The following is a 22,229-nucleotide window of genomic DNA, read 5'->3' on the forward strand; positions in this document are numbered from 1 at the left end:
GAAAACAAACAGTAGGTGATAAAGTCTAGGGACATTTTAGGAATTTGCTGAGGGTAATCTCTTTCAAATAAAGTCATATAGGTGATTTTTAGAGGTTCATAATCTTAGATATAATTTTATCTTCTTGCCCAATATTTTCCTTAAAATAAATTACAGTGTGCGCCGTGGCAGTAAGGAATTGCTTAGAGTGTCAACAGCATTCACAGCTCAAAAATAAAGGTGATACGGGAAAAGGCCAGAAAACAACACATAGCCTGATTTCCATGGGGAAATCTGGAGCAAAGGTAAGTGTACAGAATAATTAAATTAAAAAGAATTTTCTTATTTTATGATTAAGACCTTAAATTTATTTGTATATTTCAACATAAAGTTAAATAAATCTAACAGAGGTCTTAAAATAGTTATTTTAGTCTGTGGACGAAGCCCTCAAATATTTGCTTAAATATACAGTAAGGATTTGCTTATGCTCAGTCTTGTCTGCTTTTCCAAATGTTTACTTTCCTTATGTCCATAATACCTTTTCCTTCAGATGTGTCAGTTTGTAATTCATGTGCTTGTTGAGTTAGCATGAAATTTTTTCCTTCATGACTCTCTTCTATACCTCCCACCTCCATCCTGGCAGCCCCCCCAAAAAAGGAGAGAGAAAGAAGTTGGAAAATAAACTGGGAAAAACAATGTTATAGCCTGTGGAAGATAGTGTGTTTATTTTCTAAAATATCTATGCAATGTGCATTTAATTAATTATTTTTTATTTTTCTTTTCAGGGCCACACTCATGGCATATGGAGGTTCTCAGGCTAGGGGTCAAATCGGAGCTACAGCTTCCAACCTACACCACAGCTACAGCTACATAGGATCTGAGCCACATCTGTGACCTACATCACAGCTCACGGCAATGCCAGATCTTTAACCCACTGAGCGAGGCCAGGGATTGAACCCGAAACCTCATGGTTCCTAGTTGGATTCTTTCCGCTTCACCATCATGGGAACTCCCAATGTGCATATTTATATATATTGTTTTTGTCTTAAATAGAGTCCAGTGGACATCATAACTGGTGGCATATCTCCAGTAAGAGATTTTGACAGGCTTCTGCAAGACATGGATATTAATCGACTCAGGGCAGTTGTCTTCAGAGACATCGTAAGTTAGAGTATTTCTTTCACATATTCTCTTGGCTGATATACCTTTTCTCCTAGACCCAAAGTATTGAGAGCGAATACTCTTTGTGATATAAAATAGTTGAGTAAAGAAGGGCCAGATACCAGTTTTCTTGACAATGATTTTAGAATCTTAGGTTTTGAAAAACTATTGTTTATACAAATGGAGCTAATATATCAGAATAATTAACAAGAGTAACACATTATTACATAGTAAGCACTGTGATTCTTATGTTCTCATTAATTCCAGCAACTTCTTGAGTTGTGTACTTTGTAATTCCCATTTTAGAAATGAGGAATTTGAGGCACAGAGAGCTCAAGAAATTTGTTCAAGCTAATGGTGCTAGTAAATGATAGGATTCAAACCTGTCATTCTCACTCCAGAATCTGTGCTCTGAATTTTTTTTTTTTTTTTTTTTTCTTTTCTTTTTTTGGGGGTGGGGGACTACATCCATGGCCTCTTTCCATTCCAGGGGTTGAACCCACGCCAAAACAGTGACAATGCCATATCTTTAACCCACTGGGTCACAGGGGAACTCCTGAAAGTGTTATGTGATATTAAAGTAGGCAGTGAAATGGTGTGTGTGGTGTTTCACATTTTTTAAAGGTGAAAAATGCTGTTAAAGCTCATTGTGATATGTAGTATGGTAGAATTTCATGTAGGAATTGTATTAAGTCGTATATAAAAGTATGAACATGAAAATAATCATTTGTAATCCTACTCACTAGTATTTAGAATATTATCATTAGTATCATTAGTATATACTGATATACTGCATGTTAATACTAGCTGCTCTATTTTATGTATGTTTTTAAAAATAAACTGTATAACTTCAAATTTTATTCTTTCTTCCTCCTTTTCCAGTATTCTAGTCCTCTCTTGATTTTCACTAAGGTTTATGCATGTGAATTTGTTAAAAGTAGTTATAGTTAGTAGTTATTAGCTAATGGTTTTGAATACTTATTGCATATTTAGCATAGAACTGGATGTTTTATATGTATTATCTCATTTAATTCAAGAATAATCCTCTAAGAATTAGCTTAAATAATCTATTAAGATGAGAGGTAGAGGTGGTTAAGGACCTAGGGAATCTGATTCTTAAAATATTGGTCTTTTCCATTTTGTTATACTGCCTCCTTTGATCTCATTTTTTTTTTTTTTTTTTTTTTTGCTTTTTGGTAGCTGTTATTATTCCTTTAATTAAGAAACCAACTTTAATTTTTTAGAACCCACTGACTCAGGTCCATTTGGGGACCAAATATGACTGTTTTCTTTTCTTCCCACTCTCTTTTCTTGGAACAGGTGTTGAGTCTGTTGCCCCATAGCTTTGTTTTTCCTAGAATAAACTTTAAAAATATAGACTCAGTGATGTAATTCTTTGGTTTTAAAAATTCTCTAATGGCTTCCCACAGTACTTAAAATGAAATCACAATTCTCACCCTGGTCTCTATGATTTGGTTCTTTGGAACTTTCTAATCAGTTATTATATCACAATATGTAGACAGATAGAGTGTCTCCTATGTCTGTGGAACTTTAAGACTTCTCCAAGGAGATAAAACTTAAAAAGCCTCCAGCAGAGATAAGAAGTGCCAGACCCTTATCATCCCACCTACCTCACTGTAATAGTTACAATGTTCCTAAGGACCTTCCCACCCCAGCAACTTGGCCTGCTCCTTCCTGCCCCCTCCTAGGTATGTGGCCCACTCTTCACCTCCTCCCCTTGATCAACCTGGCCTACTCCTTCCTGCCCTCCAGTAGAAAAGGTATGTTGCCCACTCCTTACCCCACCATATAGGGACAGTATACTGCCCCGACCAACCAGCAAATGTATCAGAAGACTCCAGCCTTCCCCAGCCAACCAGCAAATGTATCAGAAGACTCCAGCCTTCCCCAGCCAACCAGCAGGTCAACAGGTGTACGGCAAGACCACTTCTCCCACTCCTTTGTCTTTGGGCTATAAAAGCAGACATGACCATATGCCCAGAGTCAGCTCTCCCTGATTATGAGGAAGTGGGCCCACTGTGTTAACAGTATCTCTTGCTTCAATAAACTTGTCTTTTCTACACCTTGCTTTAAATCCAGAAAGTTCTTTTTCCACTCACATGTAGAGACCACAGCAATATCTACCATGTCATTTCTGAAAATAACAAACAACTTTAGTTTTTTGGGGCAAGTATAAAAGTTACATAATCACCTTATAGGAATTTTAGAAAAGAGGAAAGATTTTATCTCCCAAACTACATTCCAGAGCCTCTTCTGGCATAAGCAAAGTTTGAATAAAAAAGAAATGACCTAAGACTGGGCATATAAAGAAATTATTATCCTGAGGTTAAGATCTAATGTTTTTAATCACTCTGAGTTCAGATTTGCTTTTTCACTTACTAAATGCCCTTAGGTAAATTGCTTAACTTCTCTAAGCCTCATCTGGTTTAAATGGATTAATGAATGTATATGATATATAGCACAGTGCCTGACTCACAGTAGGTATTCAATAAATGACAGCCTCAATTGAAAACAAATTTGTTCCAGGAGTTAGGACTTTAGCATAAGGATATTTTTTATTTGGACACAAATCATGCATATACTATGAACTGCGTACTGTAGTAAACATTGAACATATTAATGGGCCAAATAAAGATTTAGATAGGTATAAATAATTTATAACAATTAAGAAGACCAAGTAAATTATTTGCCTACATTTTTAATGTTGATATCATTAGAAGTTATAATATGGGGTAGGATTGTGTGGCAAGGGATGGTTAATAAAAAAGGAAAAATGGATGTATGTTTTTTTTATCAAGACTAATAAAGTCTAACGCATGAACCTACAAAGAACCATGGATTCTTATCAGATTATGAATATGTCTAAAAATGTTATCTAGTGGGTTTGTTCATGTAAAGCCTGAAATCTCATTTTTCTTCTCTGAAATTATGACCAAAACTTTTGATACTTGTTGATTTTTTTTTTTTTTTTGTCTTTTTAGGGCCGCACCTGCAGCATATGGAGGTTCCTAGGCTAGCGGTCTAATCGGACCTAGTGTTGCTGGCCTATGCCAGAGCCACAGCAACACCAGATCCGAGATGTGTCTGCGACCTATACCACAGCTCATGACAATGCCAGATCCTTAACCCACTGAGTGAGGCCATGCAAACTCGTGGTTCCTAGTCAGATTCGTTTCTGTTGCACCATGGCGGGAACTCCCCAGTTTCCATTTATTTATCTGCTAGGCAACAGTGTTTTTTGTTTTGCTTATCCTCAATTCATCTGCTACTTTTGAGGTACCTTTAGTTTTCATGATTTGATGAATGAATTGGAGTTTTTCCTTTAAGTTCAAACTTATTTTGAAAAGTTATCAAAATTAGTGATGTGTGTAGAGTTCCTTTGAAAATGAAAATGGAGACTTTGACTAGATGAAGGGATCATTGATACACAGATACGTAGGTGATCTGGAGAGCCGAGATAAAGCCTGGACCTTTTTTTTTTTTTTTTTTTTTGCCATTTCTAGGGCTGCTCCTGTACCATATGGAGTTTCCCAGGCTAAGGGTCTAATTGGAGCTGTAGCCACCGGCCTACGCCAGAGCCACAGCAGTGTGGGATCCGAGCTGCCTCTGCAACCTACACCACAGCTCACGGCAACGCCAGATCCTTAACCCCCTGAGCAAGGCCAGGAACCAAACCCGCAACCTCATGGTTCCTAGTCGGATTCATTAACCACTGTGTCATGACGGGAACTCCGAGCCTGGACCTCTTTATAGAGATCAGTCTGGTTTTCCTTTGGCAAACACTGTATTTTCAGTCCTCGATACTTGGTTGTCTGTACCATTTTAAAATGCTCTTGAGAATTTCTTTGGCATCCAGTCAGATAACCTTACTTTTTTTCTTATTTTGAAAGTTTGTCTTTTAGGAAAACAGTTATTGTGATTTTAAAAATCATTTTAATATTTATGGTTAGAAATAAAAGTAATTATTTTTATGTAATGATAATTGCTCTTTGATTAACTTTTAATTTTTTTATTTTTTTTTGCTTTTTAGGGCTGCACCCACAGCATATGGATGTTCCCAGGCTAGAGGTCCAATTGCACAGCTGCCAGCCTACACCACAGCCACAGAAATGAGGGATCTGAGCCATGTCTGCAACCTATACCACAGCTCATGGCAATGCCGGATCCTTAACCCACTGAACGAGGCCAGGGATCAAACCTGAATCCTTATGGATACTAGTTGGGTTCATTTCCACTGCCGCAGCAGGAACTCCTGATTAATTTATAAAATAAGGACATGGAGTACGCATCATGGCTCAGTGGTAACGAACCCAACTAGTATCCATGAGGACGCAGGTTCGATCCCTGGCCTCACTTAGTGGGTTAAGGATCTGGCATTGCTGTAAGCTGTGGTGTAGTTCGCAGATGTGGTTTGGATCTGGCGTTGCTGTGGCTGTGGTGTAGGCCAGTGGCTACAGCTCTGATTTAACCCCTAGACTGGGAACTTCTTTCTGTGTGCTGCAGGTGTGGCCCTAAAAAGATAAAGAAAAAAAATATATATGTATAAGGATATATTTCTTCATTTTTAACTTAAGAAAATGAGCTACCTCTCTTTTCCTGTTTCACAAGTACAAAACCTCCCATTTATAGGCATTTTGCAAGGAGTCTTTGCCTAATTTTTGCTCAGGTGAATTACTATTTCCTTGTTTACTGAAAGATTTGTGAACATGTTTTAAATTTAATGTTGTCACGTAAAATAAGATTAAAATGTGTTATTTAATAGTGGCATGATCAACTCCTTTTATTTTTCCCCAGGAGGATAGCAAACAAGCTCAATTTTTGGCCTTGGCAGTTGTATACTTTATCTCTGTTCTTATGGTCTCGAAATACAGAGATATTTTGGAACCCCAAAATGAAAGGCCTGGCCAGTCATTTAAGGAACGTGGTAGTGAGAGTGAGAATTTATCAGTTCCTGGTAAGTTTCTGTATCTTCCCTGGCATCCAAAATTCAAGTAAAACATTACTTACTTACCATAGTGAAAATACTGATTCTGGAATTTAAATCAGTTTATATATAAAGTGAGAAGATATGTTTATTTTTTTTCCTTTTCTTGTTCTTTTCTGCCTAGAGAAGTTCCTTTAGTATTTGTAAGGCTGGTTTAGTGTTGCCGAATTCTCTCAGCTTTTGCTTATCTGTGAAGGTTTTGATTTCTCCTTCAAATCTGAAGGAGAGCCTTGCTGGGTAGAGTATTCTTGGTTGGAGGTTTTTTCCTTTCATCACATTAAGTATATCATGCCACTCCCTTCTGGCCTGCAGAGTTTCTGCTGAAAAATCTGCCAATATCCTTATCGGGGTTCCCTTGTATGTTACTTGTTTCTTTTCCCTAGCTGCTTTCAAGATTTTCTCTTTGTCTTTAATTTTGGTCAGTTAGATTAATATGGGTCTCAGTGTATTCCTTCTTGGGTTTATTTTATATGGTACTCGTTGTGCTTCCTGGATTGGAGTGAGTGGGTCCTTTCCCATGTGAGGGAAGTTTTCGGCTATTATCTCTTGGAATATTTTTTCTGTCCCTGTCTCTCTCTCTTCTCCTTCTGGCACCCCTATAATATGGATGTTGGTGCGTTTCACGTTGTCCCAGAGTTCTCTGAGACTCTCTTCATTTGTTTTCAATCTTTTTTCTCTTTTTCGTTCTGCATCCATAATTTCCATTAATCTGTCCTCCACCTCGCTTATTCGTTCTTCTGCCTCGTATATTCTGCTGTTAGCTGCTTCTAGTGAATTTTTTATTTCAGTTATTGTATTTCGCATCTCTTCTTGTTTAAGTTTTATATCTTGTATCACTTTGGTCAGTGTTCCCTGTAAGTTATCCATCTTTGCCTCCAGTTTATTTCCAATGTCTTGCATCATCTTCCACATCAACAGTCTAAAGTCTTTTTCCTGGAGGCTGAGAATCTCCTCATCACTTAGCTGTTTTTCTGGGGTTTTTCCTTTCTCCCTCATCTGTCTTTTCATTTTTATAGGTTTTTGGTGTGGTGACCATTTTACAGATAATAGAATTGTAGTCTTTCTTACTTCTGATGGCTGCCCCCTTTGTGGCTGAAGTCGGTATGGGGGGCTTGCTGTGGGCTTCCTGATGGGAGGGGCTGATGCCTGCTCACTGGTAGGTGGAGCTGATTCTAATCCCGCTGGTGGGTGGGGCTTAGTCTCTGGATGGGATTAGGGGCAGCTGTGTGTCTGAGGGGTCTTTAGGCAGCCTGTTTACTGAGGGGTGGGGCTGTGATCCCACCTGGGTTGTTGTTTGCCCTGGGGCTTCTCAGCACTGACTGATGGGTGGGGCCAGATTTTCCCAAAATGGCCACCTCTGGAGAAAGGCATGCTGATGAATATTCCTGAGAGCTTTGCTTTCAATGTCCTTCCCTTCAGCCCTGTTTTCCCAGGATGTCCTCCAAGAACTGCAGTCAGGTTTGACCCAGATTCCCATGGAGACTTTGCTTTGCCCTGGGACCCAGTGCACGTGAAAGTCTGTGTGCACCTTTTAAAAATGGGGTCTCCATTTCCCCAGTCCCGTGGAGCTCCTGCGCACAAGCCCCACTGGCCTTCAATGCCAGATGCTCCAGGGGCTCTTTCTCCCCGTGCCGGATCTCCGCACGTGAGGGTTTGATGTGGGGCTCAGAATTCTCACTCCTGTAGGTGAGTCTCTGTGAACCAGTTAGTTTCCAGTCTGTGGAGTTTCCCACCCAGGAGGTATGGGGTTGTTTATATGGTGAAATCACCCCTCCTACCTCTTGATGTGTCTTCCTCTTTTTCTTCTGGAGTCAGGTATCTTTTTTAAGGTGTCCAGTCCATTTGGGTGAAGAATGGTCAGTCTTTAGTTGTGAATTTTGTTGTTTTTAGAAGAGAGGTTGAGCTCTAGTCCTTTTATTCCACCATCTTGAATGCATCTAATACATTTATTTTTATTAATAGCTAAATATTAATTTATTTTAAATACCATGTAGTTAATTGCAATTGGGAGTTGATTTCTGTTCTTTACATGAGCTATCTAAAGATAAGTGAGAAAATATTCTTTACAACGAAAATATTAAACATTTTTGTTTATCTCAGCATTTGTGGTATAGAATAAATAACTTACATTCTCTCATAAGAGACATTTTTTAATGGATAGCTATTATAATTAGAGTTACAGAAATAGCTGCCAGTTATAGATGTATAGTTAGAGAAGCAGCTATTGTAGTTATAGCAGTGCTGCTACCCAACAAAGGCGATGTATTTATCCAATAAATATTTGTGCAGTACCTCAAAAAAAAGAAAAAAGTAGAAGATAGTCAAAAAAGTGAGTATATGTTCCAGATAGATAGAGTGAAGGTGAAACATATTCAGAGTAAGATAAGAAATTCATTTTTCAACTTGTTGAGTTCGCAGTTTTTTGTTTTTTTTGTTTTGTTTTGGTTTTTTTTGTTTTTTTTGGTCTTTTTAGGATCATACCCATGGCATATGGAGGTTCACACACTAGGGGTTGAATCGGAGCTGTAGCCCCTAGCCTATGCCACAGCCACAGCAATTCCACAGCATCTACATTCTACAGTACAGCTCATGGCATGCTCTATCCTTAACCCACTGATCCAGGCCAGGGATTGAACCTGGATCCTAGATTGATGGATACTAGTCAGATTCCTTTCCACTGAGCCATGACAGGAACTCCTGCAGTATCTTTTAGACATATAAAAGAAAACGTAGACTATCCTGTTATATATAAAACAATCTTTTTTTTTGTAATAGTGATATTTAAAACTTTGATAGTGACTGAGACCACTAAGGAAATAAATGTTGATAAGAACTGAGATTTAAGTCCTTCCAGATTAAGGAATCAGGGAAAAGTAAAGGAAATTGAGAAGGAACCACTCAGGATGGTAGTAGATGAGGAACCAGGAGAGCATCCTGTCTTGTATGCCAATTGAAAAAAATGTGATTTCATTGGAGGGACGAGTCAGTTGCTGCTGTTCTGTCAAGTGCTGTTAGGACTGAGAACTGACCTTTGGGTTTAGCAAGATGGAGCATTTTTGTTGGAATGGAGTGAATGCCTGATTGGAGAGAATGAAAATCAAATAGAAAAGGTAGTGTTCCTTGTTGAACTAGATTTTAAGGATCATTGAATCATTCATGCATGTAGGAGGCATAACAAGTTTTCTAGCAGTAGAAACCATGTTTGAAGTAGAGGTCTTAGGATTACTGTTGAAAGAAATGCTAATGTATAAGGTACAGAAGCCCAAAACATTGTCCCATGTTTAGTAGATTGCAAACACAGTTATCATGTGTTATGGCATGAGCAGCAAGAGGTAAAAGTGGAGATGAATAGTCATCCGAAAGATATTTACTGACCACCTACCATTGCCAGGCATTGTTGTAGGCCCAGGCATTGTCATAGGTGCTGGAGATGAAGTGTTCAAGGAGACAAATTCCCCACCCTGAAGAAGTTTACATCCTAGTAGGCTCGTATTATTGAAGAACCTTGTACTTCAGCTTAAGGACTTGGGACTTTTTCCTGAAGGGCAATGGCTTTAACCTTGTGTTGCTGCTACCCATTGGTAATGTCAGATTCAGTTTGGGGTTTTCTCATATATTTTATTATCATTATTTATTATTACTGCTATTACTTTGTTAAACCATCTATTTTGATTATATGGTATATCAGGTTCCGTTTGGGGTTTTCTCATATATTTTATTATCATTATTTATTATTAATACTGTTATCTTATAAAAGCATCTATTTTTTTGTGCTTTTTTTTTTTTTTTTTTTTTTCCCTTTCAGGGCTATGCCTGTGGCATATAGAGGTTCCCACGCTAGGGGTCTAATTGAAGCCACAGCAACGTCAGATGCAAGCTGCGTCTATGACCTACACCACAGCTCATGGCAATGCTGGATCCTTAACCCACTGATCGAGGTCAGGGATTGAACCCGCTACCTCATGGTTCCTAGTCAGATTCGTTTCTGCCGCGCCATGGTGGGAACTCCTTTTTTGTCTGTATGTTTTTTTTTTAAATTTTTTAATTTTTTGTTTTTTAAAAACATCTGTTTTAACCATCAGTACATTTTTTAGATTATTTAATTTTTTTTTGCCTTTTTTTTTTTTTTTTTTGATGTTCCCAGGCTGAGGCTCAAACCTGTGCCATAGCAGTGACAATGCCGAGTCCTTAACTCCTTGTTTTTGCCTTTTGGAACATGCCGTATATTTCATAATTTAAAGTAGTAGATGGCTAGTAGGACTGAATGTACCTGTTTCAAATGAGGTCTCAATTTTTAAATTTGTACTTTTCTTTTTTTTTTTTTTCTGGGTAAGATGTAGAAAGCTCATCAGCAGCACTCAGTCCATTAACTCCACCATCAGTGGAAGAATCTGAAAGCACATCATCTGCTCGGAGGAGGGACTCAGGCATTGGGGAAGAAACAGCTACAGGTTCAGGAAGCAACGTGGACATTACTCCTCCTGTAGCATCTCCAAGTGTCAGTGCAGGCCCGGATGCAATCAGTGAGGTGCTCTGCACTCTTTCTTTGGAGGTGAATAAGTCTCAGGAATCCAAAAATGATGGAGGCCATGAGTCGGATAACAAGGCTGCAGCATCAGTTTCAGTCTCAAAAAACGTCAATGTGAAGGATATTCTCCGAAGCTTGGTTAACATACCAGCAGATGGAGTCACAGTGGATCCTGCCCTTCTGCCACCAACCTGTCTCGGAGTGCTTGGTGATCTGTCTGTTGAACAACCTGTGCAGTTCAGATCTTTTGACAGGTACTGTGTATAGTCTTTTGTTTTGGTATGCTTGTAAATATATGATAAAGATTTAAAGCGTAAACAGGAATTTAACTTAGCTGGTAGATTTTGTAGCTTCAGCATTAAGAAGGGATGCTTTGATCTTAAAAATTATAAGGATATTTTGTAGTATGGTTTGTGTGTCATTTCAGACTTTTAATTATCAACATAATAAGATTATTTAAAAATAATTTGAGGAGTTCCTGCTGTGGCACAGTGGGTTGAAGACCCAGCATTGTCTCTACAGTGCCTTGGTTGCTGCTGGAGTGTGGATTTGATCCTTGGCTTGGTGCAGTGTGTTAATGGTTTGGTGTTGCTATAGTTGTGGTATAGTGCGTAGCTGCAGCTTGGATTTGATCCCTGTCTCAGGAACTTACATATGCTGCAGGTGTGGCCAAAAGAATTTTTTTAAATATTACATTGGCAAGTTGTATATTAAATAATTTTTTCTTTGTTGCAGCTGAGAAATCACCTGTACTTAAAAATGGTCACCTTTCACTCCCTTACTTCAGTGCTGTGCCAGCCTTTGTGAAAACAAATGGGAATCTATGGATTCTAACACCTAGGAATTCAACAAAGTGTTCATCGTCTTGACAGCTTGAGAAAGCTTAGTGTAGATTTCTGACTTTCTTGATTCTGCTGACCTAAGAAACTGTTGGCTATATAGCCTGAAAATTTTCTTCAGATTAAATCATTTGAAGGAAAGTTGTTACAAGACTCCATCCCTTTGAATATTTTATTATTTTTTTACAGAACCACAATACATTCATCAAAATAAGGACATTAACAGGGATATAATACTACCTTCAAATCCTCAAACACTTTTCAAGTTTCACTAATCTTCTCAATATGCTCCTTGTAATAGAAGGATCAAAATCAGAATTATGTGTTCTATTTTGTTCTGTCTCTTTATTCTCTTTCCATCTGACAGAACAGTTCTTTAGTCTTTCTCAGAATTTAATCATTTTGACACTTTTTGTTTTTTGTTTGTCTTTTTGGGGCCGCATCAGTGGCGTATGGAGGTTCCCAGGCTAGGGGTCAAATCAGAGCTCTAGCCGTGGGCCTGCGCCACAGCCACAGCAATGCCAGATCCGAGCCATGTCTGTGACCTACAACACAGCTTGCAGCAATGCTGGATCCTTAACACACTGAGTGAGGTCAGGGATCGGACCTACATCCTCATGGATACTAGTCAGATTCATTTCCGCTGAGCCACAACAGGAGCTCCTGATCTTGATGCTTTTGAAGATGAGAGCCTAGCTATTTTGTAGATTGTCCCTCAGTTTAGGTCTGTCTAATGTTTCCTCAGGATGAGATTCAAGTTAAAGCATCTTTGGCAATCATATCACAGAAGTAACACTGTTTCTTGCAATTGTATTCTAACAAGTGGCACATAGTTTTATCTCATTACTGGTCATAGTCATTCTGATCATTTATTAAAATGCTATCTCCGAGGTTTTTCCACCGTTAAGATACTTCTTGTGAAGTGGTGCTAGGAAACTCTTATCCTCATCAGAGGAATTCAGCACATTGATTATATGGCCTCTGGTTTCCTGTTTTATTCAGTGAATTTTGTCTGTTATTTACATTGATGCTCAGATTATCTCTGATTTGGCCAGTGGGAATACCTTCCCATTAGCTTCTGGTTTCTTTTAAGATATCCTTCTCATAATTTCCATTTGTCTGGTTGTTTATTTCTTTTTTTTTTTTTTTGGTCTTTTTGCCTTTTCGTGGGCCTCTCTCGCGGCATATGGTGGTTCCCAGGCTAGGGGTCGAATCAGAGCTATAGCTGCCAGCCTATGCCAGAGCCACAGCAACACAGGATCCGAGCTGCGTCTGCGACCTACACCACAGCTCATGGCAACGCCGGATCGTTAACCCTCTGAGCAAGGGCAGGGATCGAACCCGCAACCTCATGGTTCCTAGTTGGATTCGTTAACCACTGCACCACGACGGGAACTCCTGGTTGTTTATTTCTTTGTATCTCCTATTCTCTGTGTTTTATCTCATTTCCTTGTTGGTGAATTAGATATACAAGCTGGTTAACACTATTTCTGTAATTAAGATGTTCTGAAAGAACACAGGGAATATATAATTTTAATGGAAAATCTTTTTGCCATCATCCTCTGTCATCTTTTTCCCTCTATTTTTGTTTAAAGATTAGGTCAAGGTCCTGGTATGATAAGATTGACAGAGTCTAATTTCCAGGTAAACAGCATTTGGTGTGTGTGTGTGTATATATATATATATATATATATATATATAAAATATGACATTATAGATATAGTATCTGTTAGATTCAAATATCTTTTCCCTTTTTTAAATTAGGCTTTGTAATATGAGAGTTAGGATATTGACTCTAGAAATCAGACAAAACTGAGTTTTGAGTTGTGGCTCTATCACTTACTAGTGAATTGGGACAAGTTACCTCATCTTCCTGAGCCTCAATTTCCTTATCTTTAAATTATGTAATACTGGAGTTCCCATCGTGGCACAGTGGTTAATGAATCCGACTAGGAACCATGAGGTTGCGGGTTCGATCCCTGCCCTTGCTCAGTGGGTTAAGCATCCGGCGTTGCTGTGAGCTGTGATGTAGGTTGCAGATGCGGCTTGGATCCCACGTTGCTGTGGCTCTGGTGTAGGCCGGTGACTACAGCTCCGATTGACCCCTAGCCTGGGAACCTCCATATGCCATGGGAAGCAGCCCTAGAAAAGGCAAAAAGACAAAAAAAAAAAAAAAAAAAAAAAAAAGTAATACTATACAGCTGTTAAAGAGAAAAAAAGCAGAGCACTATATACTGGTGTGAGATGATATTGAAGATATATTAATCTATAGGCCTTAGCATGAAGAAATTCAGAAATTTAAAAGATGATACCTATTCTTAATGAGGGTATGAAAAAACATTGAGGGCATATTGGTATAGTCTGTTCAAGAGAAAATTGGCAGTTAATTTTAATTAAAACTTAAAATGTATAAACTTAGTTACATCTTTAAAAGTTTATACAGAAGATACATGCAAGTATAAAATGTTTTTGTGGAGTTCCCTTGTGGCACAGCCAGTTAAGGATCTGACTTTGTCCACTGAAGCAGCTTGGGTCACGCTGTGGTAGCTGTGGCGCAGGTTCGACCCCTGGCGCAGAAGCTTTCACATGCTGTGGGTGTGGCCAAAAATAGTTTTCTTCATGCAAGAGGAATTTCATAATGAAGCTAATATGTGTTGAGCTTTTACTTTGTGAAGGTTTATTACCATACATTTTATAATAGGTATGTTGCTGGATGGATAGATAGATGCTATATTTATTCTTATTTTACAGGTAAAGAATCTGAGGCATAGGGAAAGTAAATAATTAGCTTAAACTCTTATGCTAATAAATGGTGGAGCTAAGATTTAAACCATGGAGGATGGACTTTACACGCTGTCATTTAGCTGTGCTGTGCAAATGTAGTTGCCAGTTTATGAAGAATTGGTTACATGTGTTGTTTTCTATACATATAGTTAATATTCTGCAGCCATTAATGAGAGAAAAGGGCACCCCTATCTATTGATGTAAAATGATGTTGAACATCTATTATTAAATGGAAAAAGCAGAGTACAATTTAATTTGGAATTCATGATCATTAAAAAAATATGCATGTTCTCATATGCCTCAAAGAGTATACAACAAACTGCAGTGGCTATATTTTGAGGGTGAGAAGAGGTGTATGTAAATCATTAGGTTTTTTAAAATTCACAATTTGCTTAAATTTGTATTAATCTTAGATTGAATAGTTAGAAGTAGTTAGAAATTAAAGGTAGATTTTTAAATTTAATATATCTTACTAATATACTCAAAGCTGTTTCCTTATAAATGTGCCGAATTTCATGTATTTTTGGCATTTATTTCTTTTTAGTGTAGACATTGTCTATGCCATAGTGCTACCTTCAGTGATTAGGTTATGAGTTTATTTAGGAAAGTGTGCTTAAGGAATACATTTTAAGGGGTTTATTGAAATAGAAAACAAAGGGGAATTTTGGTGATAGCATTTTTTAGGATGTTATTTGAAACTAGCATGTCTGGTATGCATTTAACGTATTGTCTGAAAGCAAGCAAACTTCTGATCCCCCCTCACCCCCTTTTTCTTAGCAAGAGACACCTTTTGAGAAACTGTTTTCATGCAGCTTTAGACCAGAGGATATCTTGGAGAATTTCAAGGCATCCCTCTGATCATGGATTTATCTCTGGAATGCTGTGTCAGAAATCACAACTCTCCTCATATCTTAAGAATTATCAACTTCCAAGCAGTAGCTGGAAAGTTGAGAGTAACAGCTACACAGTAGAACCTTGCTGAACCCCTGCCAGGGGGTGGGCCCTTGTGGATGGCAAGGTGTTTGTGTTCATTCCCATGCCAGAATTCTTGCTCTTATCTAATTTGAAGATCCTCTCTGGTGATTAGTGGATGCCAAGGATTTATCTTGATAAAGTTCAAGGGCTTGTCTGGTTTTTCGACTAGATCCTTAGGGACTAAAGTACTAGGCTTAAAATGCCCTTTTCTTCTTTAGTGAAGTTTGTATGTTAAAAGAAAATAGCATTTACGTGAAAGTTTGTGATGTTTCAAACTGATGTAATTCCGAAATGGAACTTCTGAACCTTAGTGGTCTGGAGGACTTTGTTGCTTTCTGTCTGTTGTTACTAAATAAAATATCTTCAAAAAAGTGTCCCTAGTTCATGCAAGGAAAAAAAATGTCGACAGTGTTTACACTTTCTATTTATGGAGGCTTAGGAAAATTACTTCTTTCTCATCTTTAAAATGGGGATAAAATGCATAGTACGTACCTTAACGGGCTGTTGTAAGTATAAATAATTTGTGGGTTGTTATAAATAACGTAATTCATATATGTCCTTAGCATAGTGCCTCACAAATACTAACTACTCATTAAAGTTGGTGAGTATAAAAGAAAAAAACAAAAGCCAAAATATGTGAGGTTTTTATTATTATTTTTTTAATAGTTGTGAGATTTTATACTTTATTATTTGATTTTTAACTGAAGGATTGGAAAGCAGCTTACATAACTAAAAGACATATCTGTCTTCCAGCTTTTTTAATGCCAAAATGTTTGAAGTGCGTTTTGTTAAAATTGGTTGCAGATAGTAAAAATTCATTATTTCTTAAATATTCACAAGGGTTTCAATTTATCTCTTTAGAAACTTAAGGGGTAGCATGAGAATGACTCCATTTTATTAAAACTGTAACATATGCTTTACTAGTTTAGATTTATACTTTCAGACATGATAGATAGGATAGCTGAAAGAGCCCCCTCTGTTTAAGATTTTAGACTTTTACACAGAAATTTTATAATTTATAAAGTAAAAACAGTTGGTAAAGGAAATGAAAATATCCTGAAATCTGCCTATGGTTTAATGTTCTTTTAAGAGAATCATTGTGACTGAATTTTCTTTGTTTTTACATGGCCCAAAGCTAAAGCATTATTATGTTACTTTCTCAGAGATAATTTGAATCAGTCAGTGAACTTGGAAATTGTATGTATTAAGTACTTAGCTGGTGTAAAGAATGCAATTTATTCCATTTGTGAGCAGATGTAGTTTATGTTTTAGTAGTAGTATATATATAATTTTATATCTTGGAAATATTTTATTACCATTTTTTATAGATGAGTATAGTATAGAATTATTTTTAAATGTTAATGATGTGGTAATGGTTGCACAACTCTGCGAACATTCTAAAAACCACTTAATCATGCATTTTAAAAGAATAAATGATATAGATATGAGTTATATCTCAATAAAACTTAAAGGTGAGTATGAGGAAAGAGTTCAAATTAGAGGCTCTTATTTAGATAAACTTGGACTTGAGGGGCACTTTTGCTGTTTACCTTGGCATATTGCTTTACCTTTCTCAACTTTATTAATTTTTAAAATGGAAGTAATATGCATGTTAGGATTGTTTTGTAAATCGAGGAATAATTCTTGGCATAGTCTCATTGCTTAATCATAGGCACCGTTAATAATATGTAAGTTTAGATAATAGGATCATACAGGACCTCAAAGAATAGTGTGTTGGGAATTTTGACTTGGCAGTCTGAGGAGGCTTACCTTTGAGCAAGGTTTTGAAAGGTGAGAAGAAAGTTTGCTGGCAAGAAGGACTAAGAGGAAGGCATCTTGGTAGAGAAACAGCACATACAAAGGATTGGAGTTGTGAGATGATGTACATGTTCAGCTCAAGAACCACAAGAGACGATTGCAGAAATGTGTCAGGAACACTAGTTCCATGTAAATTCATGTAGGAAGTCACACTTCAGAGGTGTTAGGAATGAGGATGTGTGAAAGATCTTGGACAATAAATACAGCTTCTATTCATGATTGAAAACATTATTAATGGCAATTGTTAGAAATGAGGTCAGGTTCTTTTGTTGTCTTTTATTAACTGTGCCATCTTGCACAAATAGAGATTGCACACAATTATGGGACATCTTGGGTAAATTTTTTGTTGTTACCAATTTTCCGACATTTTATTATGAAAATGTTCAAACATTTAGAGAAGTTGAAAGATTGGTTCGGTGAACACCCAGAGACTTATCATTGTGATTCTGCAATTAGCCTTTAACTGTTTGCTTCTTTGTGCAATTCTCCATCTTGCCATCTCTGTCCATCAGTCAGTCTTATTTTTTGTCATGCATTTTGAAGTTGCAGACATCAGATCACTTTACTCTTAAACATTTCAGCATGCAGATCTCTAACCAGAGATCAATACAGTTTTTAAGGTTAAATGTACATATATTGAAAGGCACAAATCTTAAGGAAATACAAAGTTTGCATTCTTCTGTATGAGGCTTCCTTCACACAACAGTGCTTTTAAGATTCATCCATGTTATGTTTATCAGTAGTTTCTTTTTATTGCTGTTATTCCATTGTATAAGCACACCAGCATATTTTTATTTATTTTTCTGCTTAAAGGATTCTGGGCTATTTTTTTTTTTTGAGTTTGATAAATAAAGCCTTTCTTTATGTTATTATACCTATTTTTTGTGACCTTAAGCTATCTCGAGGAAATATTTAAGAGTGCGATTGTGGGTACATAGGTTAGGCTTTATGTCTTAAATTTCAAATATAAAAAAAGCAATTAAACTTTTAAATATTAATTTCTATTGTTCCTATCAGTACTGCCTATTGTATGAGTTGACTAGATCTTGCTAGTTCTTTTGTGAACAAATGTGAAAGTAAATTCTCCATATTTTTCTCCCTCCTTCCCCGCAGAATAGGTTGCTAGGAAGTAAGTAGCTAGGGGTTTTCTTGAATAAAAGCCTTTTAAATTTTGACCTAGAGTAGGAATTATATAAATTACATTTGTATTGTTTTCTGAATGTACCACCAACGTATGTGTACATACACACACGTGTGTGCACGCACGCGTGCTCTCACGTACACACACACACACACACACACACATGGGGTCATATCTACTCACCCTAAAGTCAATAGTCTTCATCTGATATAAGCTCCCGTGATTTAAGCACATGGTTTTGGATTGAGGGCTCAGGTGGCTGTTGCTTCTATTTTTTAGTATATAGTTAACATTGGCAGTCACCCTTATAATGATGTGACACCAGCTACCCAAGTACATTGAATAAGCCATGCCTAGCACAAGAGAACTTGATTTAATTGGCAACAGTGTTCTCTGTCACATGACAGGCACTGAAGTAAAACAGAACCTATTTTACTTTGTATTATCTCTTGTGGATGTAACCACAAAAACAAAATGTATGTTTAAAGTACTGGAATTATATAATTTCCACTTTTGAATACATTCATTGGTGTCAAGTATCTAAGTAACTTTATTTAGAAACTGAATACTTTAAAGGCGTTAAGGGAATACTTGAAGCTTGCAGTTACAATATTGTCAACAAAAGATGTGATTAAATAAATTGAATGTTGAAGACTTAAGGCTTATGGTTAACACCAGGTAATTAAAAGTAAGCACTGCTGTGGGAGTGCATTATATATCAGCTGTCCTCTTTACCTCATTAACTGGGTTTTTGCATGTTTATAGAGCTAACTTCAATTAAAAATGCCTTTTAAGTTATGCCTAATAAGATCTTTTAGTTACTATTTTGGTATAAAGTATTATGCTTTAATTGAAATTGGTATACATAAATAACTGTTTGAATAATACCTAGAGATGAACAAATTTGATTATTGGATATTTTTATGTCTGGATTTTATGCTTATGCATTGTTTTTTTTTCTATGTAATATTATCCAAAGAAAGTCTTTGAGGGTTAAAAGTAAAGCTTTAGTTGTATACATGTTAACAAAATTCCTAATATCTGCATTTCTTACCTTATAAGATATCTAAGATTTTATCATTTCAATTTAGCGATGCCTTAAAGTCCTTGTAGAAACGTGTTGAGTTTTCTGCTTCACTTCTGAGGTTAAGAAAAAGTTAATTACTTTTCCACTTGAATGCCACATTTCTTTTTTACATATTCTACCTTTGATTATATTTTGTTTAAGTTGGATAATAAAAGATGATCCTAAATTTAAAAATATAATAAATATAGGTTTACATGTTGAAATGGACTATTATATTTTCATAGAATATTGTCTCCATTCTAAAAAAAAGAAGTATAAATAAATGTAAATACATTCGAAGAGATTTCTTTTCTTTCTTTCTTTTTTTTTTTTTGTCTTTTTGTCTTTTTTAGGGCCACACCAGCGGCATATGGAGGTTCCCAGGCTAGACGTCGAATCAGATCTGTAGCCTCCGGCCTACGCCAGAACCACAGCAACTCGGGATCTGAGCCACGTCTGCGACCTACACCACAGCTCATGGCAATGTCAGATCTGTAACCCACTGAGTGAGGCCAGGGAATGAACCCACGTCCTCATGGATGCTAGTTGGGTTCATTAATCACTGAGCCACTACGGAAACTCCCCTGAAGAGATTTCTTATTGAAAGTATATTCTAAATTGTACATCAAAATAGATAAGAGAAAAAAGTTGGTTTCCTATTTTCAATTTTGAAATTGATGTGATTTTCTATATTTTTTAAAATGTATTTACTTTCTTTATTACAGAAGCGTCATCATTGCAACAAAAAAATCAACCGTCTTACCTTCCACGCTTACTACAAGTATACCTACCAATGCTGTCAGTGTGGTTTCTTCAGTAGATTCAGCCCAAGCCTCAGATGCGGGGCGAGAATCACCTGGTGAGTTTGTCGTCAGTGATATCATTAAAAAAGCTTTTCCATCCCATTTAAGGAAAACTTAGGGGTTTTGATAAAATTAAGAAGTTTTGTTAGGCATGTTATAAATTATTCTGCTTTTGTATTATGTTGTTGATTATTTAATACTTTTCTGAATAAATTTGAGTAGTATGAAATAGGTTAAATAAGGATTTTAGTATTTTCTCCACTTAACTGTGATAATATATGACATATGAGATTCTTCTGGTTGGGTGGATGAATGAATGGCATGTTAATTAAAATTCTCTTTTCCTTTACCTGCACTTGAGAAGATGTGCATAGGTAGTGGGTTTACATGAGAAAATTTTGGTGACATTTGATCTCTTAATTTGGTTATCCATTGCCCAAAATTTATAGAGTATTCAGTAACTGGCTTTCTCTTGCATAGTGTCTGAGTTAGAGACTTGGGAAGGGAAGGCTGTGCCGATGTCTGTCATCATGCTGGCATTAGTCTTAACATTCATTAACTTCTACTGCAGTTTGATTTTTGTAAACAAATCAAATGTTTTTGGGTGCAAGGTCCTAAAGCCCTAGATGTTACTTGGAAGTTTAGTGATAATACCAGGTAAACTTGAAAACTGTGTCATATTAAAATGACAAAGGGGATATGACTTTAGGCAAGTGGTATTTTTCTAAGTGTTGTGCTATTTCATTAAAAAAAATTAACATGGTATTTTTCTGTGTGCGTTATTTCATTAAAAAATTAACAATTAAAAAAAAATTACCCCCCCCCAAGGATTCATTCATTCTTTTTACTCTGGAATGAGATTAATGAAAAATAAAAGGAATCTTGAAGGAGTGATTAGGTGGATTATATTACGATCAGAAATGTTTTTCCTTTGTCTTTTGGCACATCTCTGGCCCCCTGTCCATGGTTCTGCTTTTATTTCCTACGCTAATGTATCTGAGTTTTGCTTCTAACCTGATGTTTCCACTAGCCAGTTGTCAGAGACATTTAATTTTTCCTTTCCGTGTATATCATGTGTTCCCAAAACAAAGACTCTTAATTATCTCTTTTGTCCTCCCTATTTTTTTATTCTGTACTTGCATTAATGAAAACTTTTTTTCAAAGTTTTAAATGTGATTAGTTCTCTACAAATCGCTTAGTGTTAAATGATAAAAACACAGTAGGTTAAGTTAAAAAAAAAAGGCAATACTTTATGTACCGTGTAATCATAACTATGTGAAGTGTGTGTATCCTTTCATACATGGAAAAGTCTAGGAAATGTACGCTGAAGTTACTTGTTTATTTCCATGAGGTTAAATTACTAGAAACTTTGCTTTAAAAATTTTTAATTTTAGTTTATTTTTCAGAAAATTTTCTGTACTCTTGTATTTTTTTTTCTTTTTTGGCTGCCCCATGGCATATGGAATGCCCAGGCCAGGGATCAGATCCAAGCCATAGTTGCAACCTACACCACAGCTGTGGGAATGCCAAATCCTTAACCCACCTTAATGATGATTCTGGGCCAGGGATTGAACCTGCATCCCAGTGCTCCAGAGACACCACCCATCTCCTTGCACCACAGTGGTAATTCCTCGTATTATTTTAATCCTAGAAAAAAATAGTTGTTGAAGAAAAATTTCTGCAGAGAAACCAAAAGCTGCTGTGATAGTAGATAGTTTTGTACTACCGTGGTTTTTATTTTATTAAAGCATTTTTTTTAAATTAAAAGACCTTATTTTTTAAATCAGTTTTAGGTTATGGAAAAATTCAGTGAGAAGTAGAGAGTTCTCATATACCCTCTCAACCTCACTCCTTCTGCATTCCTCTGGTATTAGCATCTTGCAATAGTGTGGTATATTTGTTACATATTTTTCTTCATTCATTCTCTTGGTGAGAAAGTATAAAGGAGAACAAGTGCAGAACTCTAGCAGATTTTCCTTCTTCCTTATTGTTCATTGTACTCTTGATGCTTTTTTTTCTTTTTTCTTTACTTTGGAGAAGAGGCAATTTGGTAATCTTACTTTGGGCTTCTTCTAGAAATTTCTGTTCTTCCACTCCCATCCAAAGCCCTTACAAAAGGAAATTCACCAT

At 36.7% G+C, this 22,229-nt stretch overlaps 1 protein-coding gene across 5 annotated transcripts in view; it reads left to right on the forward strand.

Annotated features, from left to right (window-relative positions):
* LRBA (LPS responsive beige-like anchor protein) overlaps positions 1-22,229 on the forward strand; it is a 710,221-nt gene that overhangs the window by 159,429 nt on the left and 528,563 nt on the right. For all 5 annotated transcript variants that reach the window (XM_021100638.1, XM_021100636.1, XM_021100637.1 and 2 more), the window contains 5 exons: positions 157-284; positions 1,033-1,140; positions 5,956-6,115; positions 10,480-10,927; positions 20,022-20,155. In XM_021100638.1, coding sequence (XP_020956297.1) covers positions 157-284; positions 1,033-1,140; positions 5,956-6,115; positions 10,480-10,927; positions 20,022-20,155 — 978 coding nt within the window. The remainder of the gene's footprint in view (positions 1-156; positions 285-1,032; positions 1,141-5,955; positions 6,116-10,479; positions 10,928-20,021; positions 20,156-22,229) is intronic.

Source organism: Sus scrofa, chromosome 8 (assembly GCF_000003025.6).
Source record: "Sus scrofa isolate TJ Tabasco breed Duroc chromosome 8, Sscrofa11.1, whole genome shotgun sequence".
Taxonomy (NCBI): domain Eukaryota; kingdom Metazoa; phylum Chordata; class Mammalia; order Artiodactyla; family Suidae; genus Sus; species Sus scrofa.